Source organism: Rhopalosiphum padi, chromosome 3 (assembly GCF_020882245.1).
Source record: "Rhopalosiphum padi isolate XX-2018 chromosome 3, ASM2088224v1, whole genome shotgun sequence".
NCBI classification, from domain to species: domain Eukaryota; kingdom Metazoa; phylum Arthropoda; class Insecta; order Hemiptera; family Aphididae; genus Rhopalosiphum; species Rhopalosiphum padi.
Genome location: NC_083599.1, coordinates 65,792,962 through 65,810,053, shown reverse-complemented (window position 1 = coordinate 65,810,053; position 17,092 = coordinate 65,792,962). Strand labels below are relative to the sequence as shown.

General features: G+C 27.8%; 2 protein-coding genes across 2 annotated transcripts; both read right to left on the bottom strand.

Annotated features, from left to right (window-relative positions):
* Window positions 1-1,591: 1,591 nt before the first annotated feature.
* LOC132925380 (uncharacterized) lies at window positions 1,592-3,124 on the bottom strand. The gene is made up of 7 exons (XM_060989781.1): window positions 3,102-3,124; window positions 2,924-3,039; window positions 2,688-2,846; window positions 2,538-2,592; window positions 2,261-2,449; window positions 1,816-2,135; window positions 1,592-1,748 (listed from the first exon to the last, which is right to left on the bottom strand). The coding sequence occupies exons 1-6, from the start codon at window positions 3,122-3,124 to the stop codon at window positions 1,964-1,966; spliced, it is 714 nt and encodes a 237-aa protein (XP_060845764.1). The 3' UTR covers window positions 1,592-1,748; window positions 1,816-1,963.
* LOC132926519 (uncharacterized) lies at window positions 2,941-4,794 on the bottom strand. Its single transcript, XM_060990883.1, has 5 exons — window positions 4,532-4,794; window positions 4,185-4,456; window positions 3,848-4,070; window positions 3,364-3,626; window positions 2,941-3,298 (listed from the first exon to the last, which is right to left on the bottom strand). The coding sequence occupies exons 1-4, from the start codon at window positions 4,716-4,718 to the stop codon at window positions 3,364-3,366; spliced, it is 945 nt and encodes a 314-aa protein (XP_060846866.1). The 5' UTR covers window positions 4,719-4,794; the 3' UTR covers window positions 2,941-3,298.
* Between the last annotated feature and the right edge of the window lie 12,298 nt (window positions 4,795-17,092).

The following is a 17,092-nucleotide window of genomic DNA, read 5'->3' as shown; positions in this document are numbered from 1 at the left end:
TTATTCTGGTCCTCTATTTTATAGCAAACCAAGATATAAATATAAATCATAGGCCCCCCAGAAGAAAATTTTTTTTTGCATATTTTTGCATATTTTAAAGATTTAAAAGAAAGTTGCATATTTCGTTATTTTGTGCATATTTCATGCATATTCTACATAAAAACTTAGAAAATTAAAATCTAGCGGGCCACAGAGAGCAAAAGATTCTAAACCGTCATTCTATAGTAAGATAAAAAAGGTTCTCGGGCCGGATGCGGTCCAGTATTGTACACCACCCGATGCCCGTGTAGACTATGTAGTATAGAAGATAACTTATCTTTATTATTATATTTTATTAGTTTCATGTCGAAGTAATTGGCATTTAAGTATCTATATTAAATTTTATATCAACATTATTATGTGTCCAGTGTCCGTCAGTAATATTACGTTAGTATGGTATTAAGTGTCGATCGATACGAAAGTGCGTGCCGTTTGTTGTTTTTGTTACTAACATTTTGCACAATGCCAAAATTAAATGCGAATATATTTAACAAGTATGTGAAAGAGTTTGGTGAAGATACATTTGCTACCGATGGTACTATGGTTTATTGTAAGATTTGCAAAGTTAAAGTAAGTGCTGAGAAAAAATTTACAGTAACTCAACATATAAAAACAAATAAACACGAACGATTATTAGCTCGTCGAAATAAACCTGCAGAAAATAAACAACAATTTATATCACAGCCGCCAAACAAAAAATCTGTTTTTTCACATGATTTATGCAAGGCTATGATGTGTGCAAACATTCCTTTACATAAAATTTCTAATGTTCAATTCCGATCGTTTCTTGAAAAATATACTCTAAATGACATCCCTAGTGTATCAACGTTAAGAGGACGTGGCACCCAAAGCGAAACGTATACAACGTCCAAGAGAATGCGCTGTTAGGTGTTTTCGCGATCCGCAAGCACGCGGCGTTAAGCCACGCCCACTATTCGCAGTCGACGGCTGCTCGTTCGGGAGCGTCGCTTATTATTATATGAACGTTCTTCTGAATACTTATATGTCGCAATGTACTATTTTCTTGATAACCGCGCGCCGCGTACCCACCTTCTATTTTTTAAATTAAGTTACTGCTAGCATTTGTATATACACTAAAATATAGATCGTAAAAACTGTAATACAATATAGCTTGATTCGTATTTATACCTTTATTACTTCTAATTCAAATAAAATAAAATAAAATAATAATAATCAATATAGTTAACATAGTAAATAAAAATAACACAATTGAATTAATATTAAATTTTTGTGTTTCGTCTTTCACGTTAATCTGTTATTAAATAGCTGTTTTGCGATTTTCATTTGCTGTAAAATTATTTTTGACTCTCTTATGTCTGATTTCATAAATCTATATTTATAAACAGGATCCACGATTTCTGGCAGCAAACAGTTTAGATAAAACCTATAAGTATAAAATTGAATATTGATATACTTACTATATTTTATTAAAAACTAAATATTGGATTTAACAAAAGTTAAATCAATATTAATTCTAACAATGTTTACGTTTTTAATTTATCGACCATATGTGTACTCCAAAAATCATCATCATATTTTATTATCTGGACTGACATCCAATTAGTCGTGTATATAATAAAAAAGCATTGTTCCTTTTGAGAAATATGCAATTGTCCTTGAATTTGGTAGTAGTAAATATGATTTTTACTTAATACCAATTTGTTTTCTTTGATGGAACAATACTTCAGCTGTGTTAAATAAATTAGGTTTTAAAAAAATAAATAAGGAAAGGTATTTTTTTAGTAGAAAACAAACTTTGCCAGTGGATACAGCCTCCATCTCATTTTCCGTGACTTTTGCAGCATAAGGACATTTAATTTCAACGATAGCAGTATCACCAATAATTCCATCTAAAATAATTTTGAAAAAAAAATATCGTAATATTAATTAATGAATTATTTTATTATATACTAGAGAAAATAGTAAGAAAATCAAATCTTGTTAAACCCGGACTAGCAGCTAAATATGGAATTTGCGTATCAATCAAAAGACCACATTTTTTTATTTTGTAACCGAACTTTTCTTCAAATTTTGTTTTTGCCTCGTCTTCCATATCCCTACCATACTGGACAGACCTATAAAATAAAAAAATATAGAATCTATTAAATAAAAAAAGAAATAGAAATAAAAATATTCTTAATATTAACAATGCACATTTTAATTATAGTGCGGTATTTTAAGTGTATAACATTAAACTAACTTGTTATTGAATGTTAGATATAAGATTGAATGCACTATATTTTTGCAACTAGTATTACGACGCATTTTGCATACACGACCAAAGTTACTAGCGGTGAGTCGAATCATACTTTCTGCCCTCCAGTTTTCACTTTCGGCTTGATGTCTTGTAGTTTCTTCTACTGTGGTGCGGTTGACGTCATATAAAGTCCTTTAGAAACGAAATTATTGAATAAAACGAATAATAGCTAGGTATTGGGTATTCAGTATTTATATCGTTGTTTGCCTATAGTACCTACTTCAGAAACTGTTCCATATCTTTTACAAATGATGGATCATCGACTTCTCTTATACCTATAATAACGTAAACAATACGACAGTTATTAATTAGATATAATTAAGTTTATTTATTACAATTTACAATAATATATGAGCTTATCATTACATACCGTCTAATATGTCTGCGTTACCATAATGTTCGTCTGGTTTGGAACTAGCTTTTGGTCGTCGTTTTACTTTATATTTAAGTTTGGTCGAAAGTCGTCTTCGTTTTTGGCAAGCAGAACGTTTTTTTATTACTTTACTCAAAAATGATTTAGCCGTTTTTCCTAACAAAAAAAATAATTAATAGGTTATTTTACATTTGTATATAATAATAATTTAAAAAAAAAAAATGTTATCTTACCAGGACTTGTTTGAGTGATATGTTTTTTTACAGCTCTTAAATACTCGCTAGAATTAAAACTAACCACGGCTGCTAATATCCTTGTATTATAAGAACTCCTTTGATTATAATTTATTCTTTTGCCACCAAGAAATTTATTAATAACACTATTACATTGTTCGCAAATGTTGTTGTCTACGTCCAATATAAGGCTCTTTGCATTATTAGCCAAACGAGAAACAATTATATTAATTTCTTTGACTATACCATCATTTTCATTTGACTTGCAGTTATCAACTAAGTTATCTGCAGATTTTTCGCAAAAATAAGGAGCACATTTTTTATGGCAATCAAAAAGTCGATGGTTTGGTGCGTTGGTTATGTCGTATTTAAGATCTAAAAAGCCCCAAATAAATAAATAAAATGTAATAAACAATAACATAAATTAGGTAGGTACTTACTTAAAATTTTCTGTTGTAATGGTTTTTCCTTAATGATTTTCTATACTGTATAGCTTTGGTTATATCAGTTCTAAGCCTAACAAGGTTATCAGCAATTTTTTTTCTTATTGCAATAGGAAATTCTGTCCGTTTAGTGAGTGCAGACATTTTTTGGGAATAGTTCCTAAGCATATGATTTCTGCATTCAATTTTTTCGACTCTTAGGCTCGGACCATACGGTAGTATTTCATTTAGCCTTTTTGTGACACTACTGTCACCGTCACCTAAAACATTTTTTTAGATTCTGAACGGAGTGAAAAATACAAGAATGTTCATAAGTTGTAGTTATTGCCATTAAAAAAATCGTCGGTCACATTTTTTTTATTTCTCCAATTTTTTACAAAATATGATAAAATCGCGTAAATTTAAAGTTATTTTGTTGTTAAAAATTCATAAAATTTGATTATACATTTTTATTTATGTAATAAACGTAATTGTATCTTACCAATTAATTTTGAATATTTAACGCCATGCATTTCGAAACTCTTGGTAAAACCTTCGGCTACTCCGTCCGCTTCAATACTTGTAGCACCGTGTTTCCAATTCAGGAAGCATGTGTGTATAGGTTTTTCAATATTTTTATTAGAAGCACGTTCACAAATTACGCAATATCGGTTTCTGATTCCGACAAAAAGTATTTTTTTTGTTTTGTATCCAATAATACTTGCCTAAAGTCACGTAAAAATTAGTTAAGATTAGTTATAGATTTGTCTATTAATTTAATTAATAGTTATTTGAATTTTATTTTATTATGTAATTTTTAAATTGTTTAAAACACTTACCACTCCGGAAAAAGCGTCGTATTTTGTTTTATAGCTCCGCTTGGACCACTGAGCGTCCGCAACAACTGTAATGAGTGGTATACCATTATTATCAACAGAACCCGATTCTATAGCATATTTTCTTTCTTCATCTCCTGCCGCTTTCATTTCTGACCAAGCTGTGCCTTTAATATCATCTTGGAGAACTGACTGAAATGAATGGTACATTTTTGCAGACATGTATGGTATTTCTAAACCAGCAGAAAATTCGGCTAGTTGGGTATAGCCAATTCCTACTCGTACAATAAATTACTATTTAATTAAAACAAAATCGCAAAGCATTACATTTAAATCAATATTTTAATTACCAATTGCAATAGTGCTATTTACAATAGCTTTATTTATTGACCATTGATTTTGAAGATTTTCATTAAATTTTGAAGAATATATTTTTTTTTGAATATTGCACATTTTACATTTGAACAAAAATTGTGAATAGTAACCTCTCCTAAATTCTGATATATATTCCATGTTCATAAAATTACATCCATACATTCCTTCGTGAGTACAATCAAGAACTTGACTAAAAACATATCCGATGTCTACAATCCTACACCCATTTATTTCACCTGCTCTTTCACTAGATAAATATATAGGTAATTAATTTAAATTTTAATTCATAAAACATTATGGATGGTAACAAAATTCTTACATGAGGCTTTTTTCTACCTCTGAGACTGAACTGACAGTCAGTTCGTGAGAGTCAATAAATTCGTCCTGGATTTTAGCACACCTATACATAATGAAAATATTGTCTAGACTCTACACTACAATTCATTTAAAATACATAAAAAACTACTATATGATTTAATATAAATTTTACTCGAAAGATGAATTTATTTCAGTAGCCGTAAGTTTAACAGTTAATTCAGGTTCATCAAATTGGTTTTGTACTTGCAATTTCAGATTTGGTGTACTTGTCTCTGCTGTAAATTCTACACAACTCGCTATTTGTGGTGAACTAATGCAAAAATCACTGTAGCAACACCACCATAATATTAATAAAAATTTAAATAAACTGCTAGTTGTCTCTTTAAAAATAATAAAAATATGTTTTCGTTTTGAAACTTTAATTAAAATAAATAGTACTTACCTACTACAATTTATAGATTATAATACTATATCAGAATAACATTGTACAATTGTAAAATATTGAACTTACCTTTCATTGTCTTTATTTTTTCGACAATTTACCAGAATACGAGTTAAGCGTTTTTTAGTAACACGTTTAACATTATTTTTTTTGTTTCCTATGCTAATATTTTACTTTTACAAAATAGTAGATAGGTAGTCGGTAAAATAAAATATTTTGAGTACAAATTAACAAATTAAGTCGTGATTCGTGAATACAAATTCACGTGTCTTCAATGACCACGAGCAAATAATTTGATACACGTTTATAACTTATATTTCAATAATATAATATACATTTTATAGTAGGTAGTAGGTACACATTACACAATATGTCAATATACTACAAATATGAAATAACCAATGATATTATTATATATATTATACCAATGGTTTCGTAGTAAAATATTAAAAATAATTATTATTATTGTTATGTCGCCTTTATCTATAATTTCAATATTATTTATAGTTTGTCGCTGGCGGTGAGTACTTCTCAAAAACCAGTTATATACTTGGAGGCGGTAGTTTTTACGGGTCGGGGGTAACGAACGTTATCGAATGCTGCCGTAATAGAAATAGAGCAGCACTAGTCGGCCGTAAATTGTCTGTTTACGGCATAAAACTTAGATTGTAAATCAACCACTCTACAATGATTTTAGAGTAAAAACACCTATTATCGAAATGAAAGCTTACAATATTTACGAGCGCATCTCATCGGGAATTTTCATTATGTTAATTACACTGTTTGATATTGCATTTATAAAAAACGTTTATTTTTCATTTTTTAAATGGCCGTATCTTTTTTTAAACTAAATATTATATAAAACCCCGATGAGATGCCCTCCAAAATATTGTTTTATTTTATTTTGATAATAGGTGTCTTAGCTCTAAAACTACTCAGGAACAGGTAATATTGAATCTACGCGATCATGTTTTTGATACTGAAATATGCCGGTACGACGTCCTCTTAATTATTACCCATTTTAGTTTGCTTAGCTACTACATTCCATTCTTTATCCTATCTTTATATTTAAGGTGCCATTTATTCCATAATAATAAAACGCTTCGTTTTTGGACCTCTTATATCAATAACTCTATGATGATATAAGTAATTAAATAAAATATAATACTTAAACAATTATTATATACCAATATACCTAAAAATTATAATTTAGTAATAGTTATAAATATAAAATATATAAAATATATTTATAACGTCATCTCAATGTTCGCACAGCCGATGCGATAAGAAACAAAATTATTTGTTTTCAAAATAAATGTGTCCGGCGAGTACGAGCAATGCAATACCGGACGCACTTGCTTTCCAGTTTGGACATGTCAAATGATGTTACAGTTTTGTTTTATATTTTAATCCCATCGGCGACATTTTTTAAATCGTAATTTCGTATAATTTTTATCTATCTTTTATTTCATCGTGACTCGTGCTCGTTTATTGATTCTTTACGGCTGACACTCGTTGAAAATTGGAATTCAGTTGATTTCTTAAGTAAGTAAAATACTATCAGCACATCATGCCATCGTACATTTATAAAACTCATTTCCAAATAATGATCTAATGGCTAAATTTTAAAACTAATGACTATAGATAAATCTTGTATTATATTTTCATTTTTTATATATTTTATATTTACTTAACTTATTTATTTATAGAAAATATAATTCATATTAAAGTAATTTAACTAGACATATCCTGATATTCATCATTTTTAATATTATGTCATTTTTTAAATCAACTTTTAAATTTAAATAAGTACTTAAAACAATTTTTTTTTGTAATTTAACATTCTGTTTAGAAAATAGAATTTTTTTTATTAACAGTCGAAAACTTTTTGTAATGTATAAGGTGTAATACTATATGTTTTCTTAATACATTCAAGTTACTTATATTTTTAACATTAAATTAAATATTAATTGCCATTTTGGTTTTAATCAATTATATCATTTATGCAATGTTACATATTTAAATATTTATCAATAAAAATAAAACATAATATAGTAAAAACTCAACAAAAGAAGTACCTACTTTAAAAGTTTCAAGTTCTTTACCTTAACCCTTTGAGGAGCATGGACGTATATGTACGTTTTTAAAATACACTGTCAAAAAGAGCATTGACGTATATATACGTTTTTCCCGCGAATTCCTTTTAGTTTCATTGTTTATGTTTCCTTACGATAAAATACCTTATATGAAATATGTGCTGCCATCTGTGAAGTTTAATTTCAACTAATCATTTTATTTTCATTTATCAATACGGAATAGTTATTATCATTTTTATCAAGACATCTAGATTTTTAAATAGTTTATATTGCCTACCTAATCGATATTCTAAGGGGCGACAGCTGCTTTGATTACAACGATCGATTTTATCAAAGCTCGTTATCATATTTTAGACAAACAAAAACAATTTTACAATTGTCGCATGATTTTAATTTATATATTTAATATTATAATATTGTAGTCTGTAGATACGTGTATTGTTAACTCTTACAATGAGTCTTACTGAACAACAAATTTCAGAGTTAGTTACCAATATTGAATCTGGCGATGAAAGCGATTGGTACGATAATGTTGATGATAGTTCTTCTGATTCAGAAGTTGAAGGTAATTTGTCTGATAGTCTAAGAAAAAATATTTTTAATATTTTGAATGAAAAACATTCTACTGCTAGCAGTACTGTAAATATTGATGATATGCCAATAGTCTGTGAAGACAATGTAGTTATTCCTCCTGAAATTTTACCTCGCACTACTTCTGATCGACAATTGCCTATAATTCCCCCCAAAAAATGTACTGTAGAAGTTTTTTCTGACAAATGGATATTTGACAAAACGTCATTATCAAATTTTCAACCGAAGCATTTTTTATTTGATTCATTGAATTCCGGATCCATGTTAGAAGATATACCCGAAAACTTCAAAGAAATTGATATTTTTAAAGCCTTTTTTGATGAACATTTTGTCGATCATATTGTTGAACAAACCAACAAGTATTTTAAGTTTATAATAATTAATTTTACATTAAAAAAAAAATCTAAGCTACAGTATTGGAAAGACACAAATTGCAATGAAATGTATACATTTTTAGCGGTTTGCCTCCTTATGGCACACGTGAAAAAAAATAAAATTAAAGATTATTGGTCAACATCATTTTTGCTGTCAACACCCGCTTTTGGACAATTAATGTCCCAAAATCGATTTTTGTTAATTCTGAGATTACTGCATTTCAATGATAATTTCAATCAAATCCCGGGTGATAGAATTTATAAAATTAAACCAGTTATCGAGACACTGAGAAAAAAATTTAAAAACTCATTTTCTCCGGGCCAGAAAATGTGTATAGACGAAAGCATTGTGGAATGGAAAGGTCGTTTATGTTTTAAACAATTTATTCCTTCGAAACGCCATAGATTTGGTATTAAATTGTTTGTTTTATGTGACTGCGAATCTGGATACATTTTAGATTTTTTGGTGTATACTGGAGCTCAATCTCAAATAGACTTAATTGAATCTTTGGGAATGTCAGGTTCTGTAGTATCTACTCTAATGAAGCCATATTTTCATAAAGGCCATATTATATACTTGGATAATTGGTACACGTCACCTACTCTTTTTAAATATTTATCACGAAAAAAAACAGGAGGCTGCGGAACAGTGAAAATAAATAGGAAGGGAATGCCCAAGCTGTATCAGAAATTAAAGCCGGGAGAATGTGTATATGGCATTTCAAAAAAGTCAAAGCTTTTAGCTCTAAAATGGAAAGACAAGAGGGACGTGTTTATGTTGTCAAGCATACACAAGCACAAAATGAAAATAATAAACACTCCACGAAAAACTACATCAAAACCTAACAGCATACTAGATTATAATAATAATATGGGTTTGGTAGATAAGAGTGATATGATGATGAGCTTTAATGGAACTGTAAGGAAATCGGTTAAATGGTATAAAAAGTTTTTTTTCCATTTATTAGATATGACTGTTTTAAACTCCGGAATAATATTTAGCGGTTTAAAAGAAGTAAAATTAAAATTGCCAGATTTTCGAATGAAACTAATTCAACAAATCCTCGAAAATCATGGTACACCGAAAACAGCTAGAGCACAAAATGTATCGTTAAATAATCCACTAAGATTATCTGCTCGCCATTTCCCCACACTTATTGAATCAGCAGGTAATAAAAAACCAAGTCAGAAAAAATGTCATGTTCATAGTAATACCATGTTAGGCACAAGAAGTCGGAAAGATACCAGATATGAGTGTAAGGATTGTGGTAAAGCTCTGTGTCTCGATCCATGTTTCAAAGACTACCACTGTAAAAAAAAGTATTAATGTTTATATTATTTTTTTTTTTTATTACGTTTTTATTATAATGTCATAATTATATTATGTCAAAATCGTTATTTATTTTAATTTAAAGTATATTTAATATATTTTTAAAATTAACAAGGTAAGGTACCTCTTTTTACAATATTTTGTTTTATTTTATTTTAAAGAAATTTTGTTGTGATATTACACTAATAAAAATATTTTATAATCTAATATTGTTATGATTTGAAGCTATATATTATATATATATATATTTAAATTTTGTTAGTTTTATTTAAATAAAATTAACATATTTATTATTAAAGATCATCATTTATTTTAATTTGAGCTATATTTTGTAAAAACAATTAAAAACTATAAAGGATTGAAATTAAAAAAGACGTATTTATACGTCTTTGCTAAAACTCGCGAGTGAAAAATAGGACGTACATATATGTCTTTGCTCATAATTTTTTTTCCTAATTTCTCATTCCTAAGCTGCTCCCTGGATTGCATTTACGTATACCAAGGCTGCTCCTCAAAGGGTTAAGAATTGTATTCTCAGCTTGTATTTTATAAAGATCATTTTTTTTATTAACAAAATAATTTTACTGAGCATAAGAAAATATAAAAATTTAGCAACAAACAAAATAATAAAGTGTGCAAGTGGGTATCGCTCTGCTGTATAGTAGAGATGGAGAGTAGGTAACTGGTCATAATGGATGTGTTAAATTTGAATGCAATGACGGGTATCATTGTATACGAAAAACGATTCTGAACGGAGATGATTTGTCAGTCAATGATAATTAGTTGGATATATTATATTATTAAATATATTTTAATTGTAATATATCGTTATTTTACGCGATTTCGTAAAAAATTAAATTTCATACGCTCATAAAATTTTTTCTATAATGATGCTGGAATTTTTTTTTACAGTTACTTGAAGGAAAACTTATGAATAACTTTGTAATAGATTTTTGAACCTTAAGTATAAATCGCAAAAATTTTATGAATTTTCAACTTCAAAATTCCTTGCAAATTTTCGCGATTTTGATATATTTCGTAAACATTTGAACTTTAAATGCTTATAAATAAAAATTGTGACTAACGATTTTTGATTTTTTTTTACTACGATAAGTAAAACTTATAATAAACCTTGTATTAAATTTTAAAGACTTTTTGGGTAGCCAAATTTTTTTTATCGGCATTTTAAGAAAAAAAATTTAGAAAAGTCGAAAATTTCAATTGTCAATAAGTTGCTGAAAAAAGGTCAAAATATTTTGAAAATTTAAGCGTAAATAGATAACCATAATATTAACATTTGGTAAAAATTTCAAGTATTTAAAATGATTCGTTTTTAAGTTACAGCAAAATCAAAAAATCGATTTTGTCGAAAAGTGGTTATGCGTAAACATTCTCGTTTTTCCATTATTTTTTGAGGGGTTTTCACGACGCTTTTGAAAACTATTGAAATTTTTTTACTTTTGACCCCCCAAAGTATCAACTAGTTGAATATTCCTTTTCTTAAACTTCTTTCTCTCTTAAGAGAGGCTGAAGTCAAAAATCGAAGCATTATTACTACTCCAAAAAGTGATGACAGACACAAAAATAAAAATTAAAAAAAAAAAAAACACACATCATTGTAAAATCAATACATTCATCACTCCGTTCAGAATCTAAAACGTCAAATGTACAACTTACTATATTTTTTTTGTAGAGTCCAAAGTTTGAAAATGTCAGGAGAAGGGAATAAGCGGCAACGTTTATCGGGTGCACAATATAAAAAAAAACGATTTGAACGAGAAGTAGATTCTGCTAGGCAACGAGGTAGTCTTCTTCAATTTTTAAAACCAAATCAAAATGAATTTCAACAAATCGAACATAATTCTTCTGTAAATAACTCAACACTTCATCCTGAAAGTATTATTAATACCAATACGATTTGTGAAGAAATAATTGATAATGATATTTCAAAAGTCAATCAAATAATGTTCAAGATGACATTAATATCATCTCTGATGACAGTATTGATCTTGAATTTTTCGAGGATCCATCAAAATGGCCTGATCCATTGAATGATGGACATAGGTTAATATTAGTAAAAAATAACTCAGTTCAGATTATTTTAACTTCGATGACGGTAGATCATTTTCTAGAAAATACTTTTATCGGAGACTATCTAATGGTGAAAACTTACAGCGTACTTGGCTTATATATTCAAAAACTATTGATTCAGTATTTTGTTTCTGCTGTAAATTGTTTAAACCTGGTACATTTTCTCTCGCTTCACGTGGTAACCGAGATTGGAAAAATATAGGAGATATTCTCAAAAATCATGAAAATTCGCCTAATCATAAAAATGCATTACTAAGTTGGAAAACTTAAAATATTAAAAAATTATTTGCGATCAAATACATCTCAAGACCGATTAGTAGGATTAGCTACTCTTTCTATTGAAAAGGAAATTGCTGAAGAATTAGATATGGATGAACTTATACAAAGCTTTGCTTCACTAAAAGCAAGAAAAGTTAATTTTAAATAAATTAAGTTTGTTTTATTTTATTTTATCAATATTATTATAATAATTTGTTTAATTTTTTTAAGATTATGACAATAAAGGTTTAATGATTTATAAAGTTAAAAGTGAAAAATATTTTAAGTATAAGTATTTAATTATTATGAATTCCTAAAATCTAAATATATGTTACTAATGCATTTATAATCAATTATATAACTATAATATAAACATGGCATTAAAATAAAAAATATACAAAAATATCCCAATATAGTCCACACTTATTACTTGTTATTTCTTTAAAATAAAACAATGCGGGGGGGCTAAGTTAAAATGAGAGCTCAACTTTTTTTTTTTAGAGGCGGCAAAATTTGATTTTGCCTAGTGTACTATTTTTGCTTGAGCCGGCCCTGAACATATATTATAGCTATTATAGGTATCGTTTAAAAGCAATTACTCACAAATTTAATTTATCGACCATTTTATTCTCCCAAAAATATAAATCAAAATAAATGTTTTCAATATTTGTCCAATTGGGAGTGTGTATGACAAAATAACATATATTTCTTCTGGAAACCCGTAGTTGACCCATCACTTGAAAGTAATATACATGGTCCTTTTAATTTAATTTAAAAAAAATATTTTTAAATAATTTACCAGGGCTTTTAAACATAATTTTCTTGTGTATCGTTCGCGTGTAATTTCTCGAATTATAATCGTTCGCGTGTAATTTCTCGAATTATAAGCGACAATAGCAGCTTGTACTCGTGTTTGATAATTATTACCTTGAGTAAAATTAATTCACTTGCCTCCGATATGCTAATTAATAATTGAATTAAACTGCTCACACGAGTTATTATCGACATCCTCTATCAAGCTATCGGAGTTTATAACTAGCCTATAAACTATATTACGGATTTCAGTCATTAAACCTGTTTGTTCTGCCTCCTGAACCAAATTTATATCACCAACTTTTGGCCCTATACAAAAGTAAGAAGCTCAATTGTTGTGTTGACCAAGACGGTGGTTTGGTGAGTTTTTATGTCTTTTCTTAGCTCTAAAAATATTATTCAAACAAAATTATTAACAAGCAATTATAACAATAAAAAATGTGTATTATAGGTGTAAACATTTTTTTTAATATATTATAATACGCAGCTAAATTTTAATTACTTTGATAAAAAATTAATAAATTAGTTATTGAAATTACATTTTTATAATAAAAAAGAATCATAAGTATTACATTTTACTACTAAATATTCATACAATTTGATATATATATATTGTAATGAGTTAAAAATAAGAAGTTAAGTTATTGTATGGGAAAGTATTCTAAATATTAATTATTTATTATGTATTTCTAACTCATCACTTCATATAATAAGTTACGGGGGATAGGTACGAGGGTTTTTCCTTCCAAATAAATAAAAGTATTGGAATGTTTGTTATGTAAAATTTTTACTTACCTTTCGAAGAACCCACTGGCAGAAAACTGTATCTTGTATGACTTGAAGTACTGTTGAAGTTGACTGACCAAAATAATGAGAGGTATATTGGAATGTTGTAAATGAATAAATCGGTGAAGATAATTACGGTAAATTGAATTTATTTTTGCTTATAAAAAATGAACACATAAAATTTACAAATTGTTAAAAACATAACATTGGATGAGCTACTGGATGACTGAGCGCCGTGTTGATTGTCGTGTGGGCTTTTATAAGTGTTGATAGCCGCCTTGTACTCGACTTTGCGACTTCGGACCTTACTTATTTCCGTGATACCATGAATGAATTGTTATAATATGTACTAGATAATTTATGTTTATACAGCTGCAAAGATTATGATTATTTACTGTCCAAAATCTAAGAGTGAGTTAATTAATAGTAATTTATTTAATGTTTATACAGTTGTATAAATAATATTCTATTTATTTTCTTTAATCTAAAATTATTTAATAACTAAAGTTATTTTATTTTCCGATTTTATTTGTGCAGCTGTATTGACATTTTATTATAATTTTAAGTAATGATATATCATAATGTATATATCATTACAATATATTTTTTTTTTTTAATCTTCACCTGCGGTTTTTTGTTGAAGTGTTAAATCTGTGCTCAAATGATATTTAACTGCTTTCATAATATCAGACCGAAATCGCAGAATGTTATTGATTATAAATTTACGAATAATAATAGGATATTCTGTTTTTTTTGCAAGGGCACTCAATTTCATCATATAATTCCGCAGTAGATGATTTCTACATTCTACTTTTTTAATTTTAAAATCTGGTCCATATGGCATAACTTCATTTATCCGTTTTGTGACGCTACTGTCACCGTCGCCTGAAAAATAAAAATAATAGGTACCTATAATTTAGAAAATGTAAAAATATAATTTAATTTAACTTACCAATTAATTTATTGTATTTTAAACCATGAATACTCATGCTGTTAATAAATCCTTCTACTATTCCGTCTGATTTCATTGCCGTTGCTGCTTTTTTCCAATTTAAGAAACATTTATGAATTGGAACCTCTATATTTTTATTATTTGCTCGTTCACAAACGGAACAGTATCTATTACGAATTCCAACGAATAACACCGTATTATACCCGATAATAGTAACCTGTAAAGTTATTTACAATTATTAATCTTTGTATTAGTATAATTATTTAATTATTATATTTCATATTTTATATATGATTATTTATAATTGTCTTACATTTTAATAATAATAAAAAATGTAAAATTGTAATTGCCGATTGTCTAATGTATGAACATGAACGCGTCGACCATAGGATATCCCACCATCTAGACACCGCAATTGGACACAATCAAGAAAAAATCATCGACTTAATTAATTTCTTAAAACAAACAAAATTATTCAATAGTGTTTAAAACCTAATTATTTTAATTGTACTAATACCTATTATTTGTTTAATCTAATATCTTATAACTTTCTGTAAATAATTGTAACTAATGGCCTTTGTTGTCGATGTTATTGAGATCAATAAAAAAAAAAAAAAAAAAAAAAAAAAAAAAAAATATATAAAAACTATTATTTCTTACCGCTCCAGAAAATGAATTATACTTAGTCTTGTACGATCTCTTTGACCATTGGCCGTCTGCTACTACAGTACATAGCGGTGTACCATTTTCATCAACATTACCGCTATTGATAGCGATTTGCCTTTCCTCATTACCAGCTTTTATCATCTCATCTATTGCAGTTTCTTTAATAGAATTGCTTATAACAGACAAATTCTTTAAATAAGATACTGATGACAAAGTAGGGAGTTCAATAGATGCCGACAACTCACTAAGTTGCGTATGACCAATACTTTTTAAAATATTATAAATAATTAATTACAATTTATTAAAATTAGTTTTAGAACAACAAATTCCGTACCAATTGCTAAACTGCCATTTACAATAGCTTTATTAATAGGTAAGTAATTATTAGTATGCTGAATGTTTTCAGAAGTAAAAGATGAACTGATATTACACATTTTACACCGAAAATTAAGTACAGACATGTATCCTTTACGACATTCTGACTGAAATACCATATCCAAAAATGAACAATCAAAATGTTCATGTCTACTATTTTGTATTTGATCAAATATATATTTAATATCCACAATTCTTCGGCCTTCAAGACTTCTACATACACATGCAGACATACATATATTATATAATTATATAAAAAGCAAATACATTTTAATAAAAAATAATAATGACATACTCAGAAATTGTAGGATTATTCTCACTACTATAATCAGTATTCAAACTATAATCGAACAATCCAGCTTCATTTCCTTGAAGAAATCCAAACGACAATGATTCGATTACTTTCGGCATTCGACTACGTTGTGTACTTGTTTTTTCAGGAGTAAACGGACTTACCTGTTTCTCAACAATAGTAATTGGCAAATCACTATATGTCTCTTAAATTCGTGTAAACTTAGAAGTACACAAAATCAGAATGACGTACTTACTTAAATTATGATAAAATGGAAGCACTCGAGGTAGACTGTACTATTTGGGATGTAGACTGCACAAAGGTAGAACCTCCTGGAAGGGAACCGTCATCTCCTAAAAATGGTCCAAAATTGTTGCTAGAAATAAAAATATAAATTTAGGCACAATACAATTTATTATAAAAAAAAACAATTCATAATGTTTGTTGTACTTACCTGACATGTAATTTAGGGTACTTACCTCGTTTTTTTAGATCGATTTCGTGAGAGTGTCTTAGTGATTAATTTTTTAGACGATTGTTTTCGTTTTAAAACATTTTTTTTATTTGCCATTGTATTTATACGAGTACAGTGTAATTATGTAAAACGACCGTATAAATGTAAAAAAGCGTTACAATTATAACGATAAATTAGGCAACATAGAGTCACATCTGATATGATCACCTTGAATAATAATCCAGAAGTAACGGTTATTTTCCATAGAGTTAACTTTATGATAATTCCAATATAACAAATAACAACAGTTATAGTAATAATTACAATAATTTTTATTTTTATACACATTTTTGGTAAACTTACTTATATTATAATGATAATTTTTTCAATTAATTTGAATAGGTATCGTTTTAAATTTTTTTTTTACCTTATAGCAATGCATATATTATTATAATAAATAACAAGTAGGGACGAAATCGTATAACGAAATCGTCATATTATACTCATGTATCTAAAGTGTCCGTGCACATGTGCTTAGTTTTTTTAGACGAACGTTTTTGATTTATTATATTTTTTTTGTTTACAATAACGATGAAAAATGTATATGGACCGTATAATTGTAAAATTTTTAAATTTTTTTTTTTTTTTTTTTTTTTTTTATTTTTTTTTATTTGAAAATATACAATCTGTAAGGTTAT

Excerpts from the sequence above, each read along its gene's own strand:
- LOC132925380 (XM_060989781.1), bottom strand. The coding sequence starts at position 3,124 with ATGCAAAGAGCCTTATATTGGAC. Across the intron at positions 3,040-3,101 it reads CAAAGAGCCTTATATTGGAC|AATAAATTATAATCAAAGGA; the intron begins GTAGACAACAAC and ends TGGTGGCAAAAG. Across the intron at positions 2,593-2,687 it reads TAACGCAGACATATTAGACG|GTATAAGAGAAGTCGATGAT; the intron begins GTATGTAATGAT and ends ACGTTATTATAG.
- LOC132926519 (XM_060990883.1), bottom strand. The coding sequence starts at position 4,718 with ATGTATGGATGTAATTTTATGAACATGGAATATATATCAGAATTTAGG. Across the intron at positions 4,457-4,531 it reads AAATAGCACTATTGCAATTG|GAATTGGCTATACCCAACTA; the intron begins GTAATTAAAATA and ends TTGTACGAGTAG. Across the intron at positions 3,627-3,847 it reads TAAATATTCAAAATTAATTG|GTGACGGTGACAGTAGTGTC; the intron begins GTAAGATACAAT and ends AAAATGTTTTAG.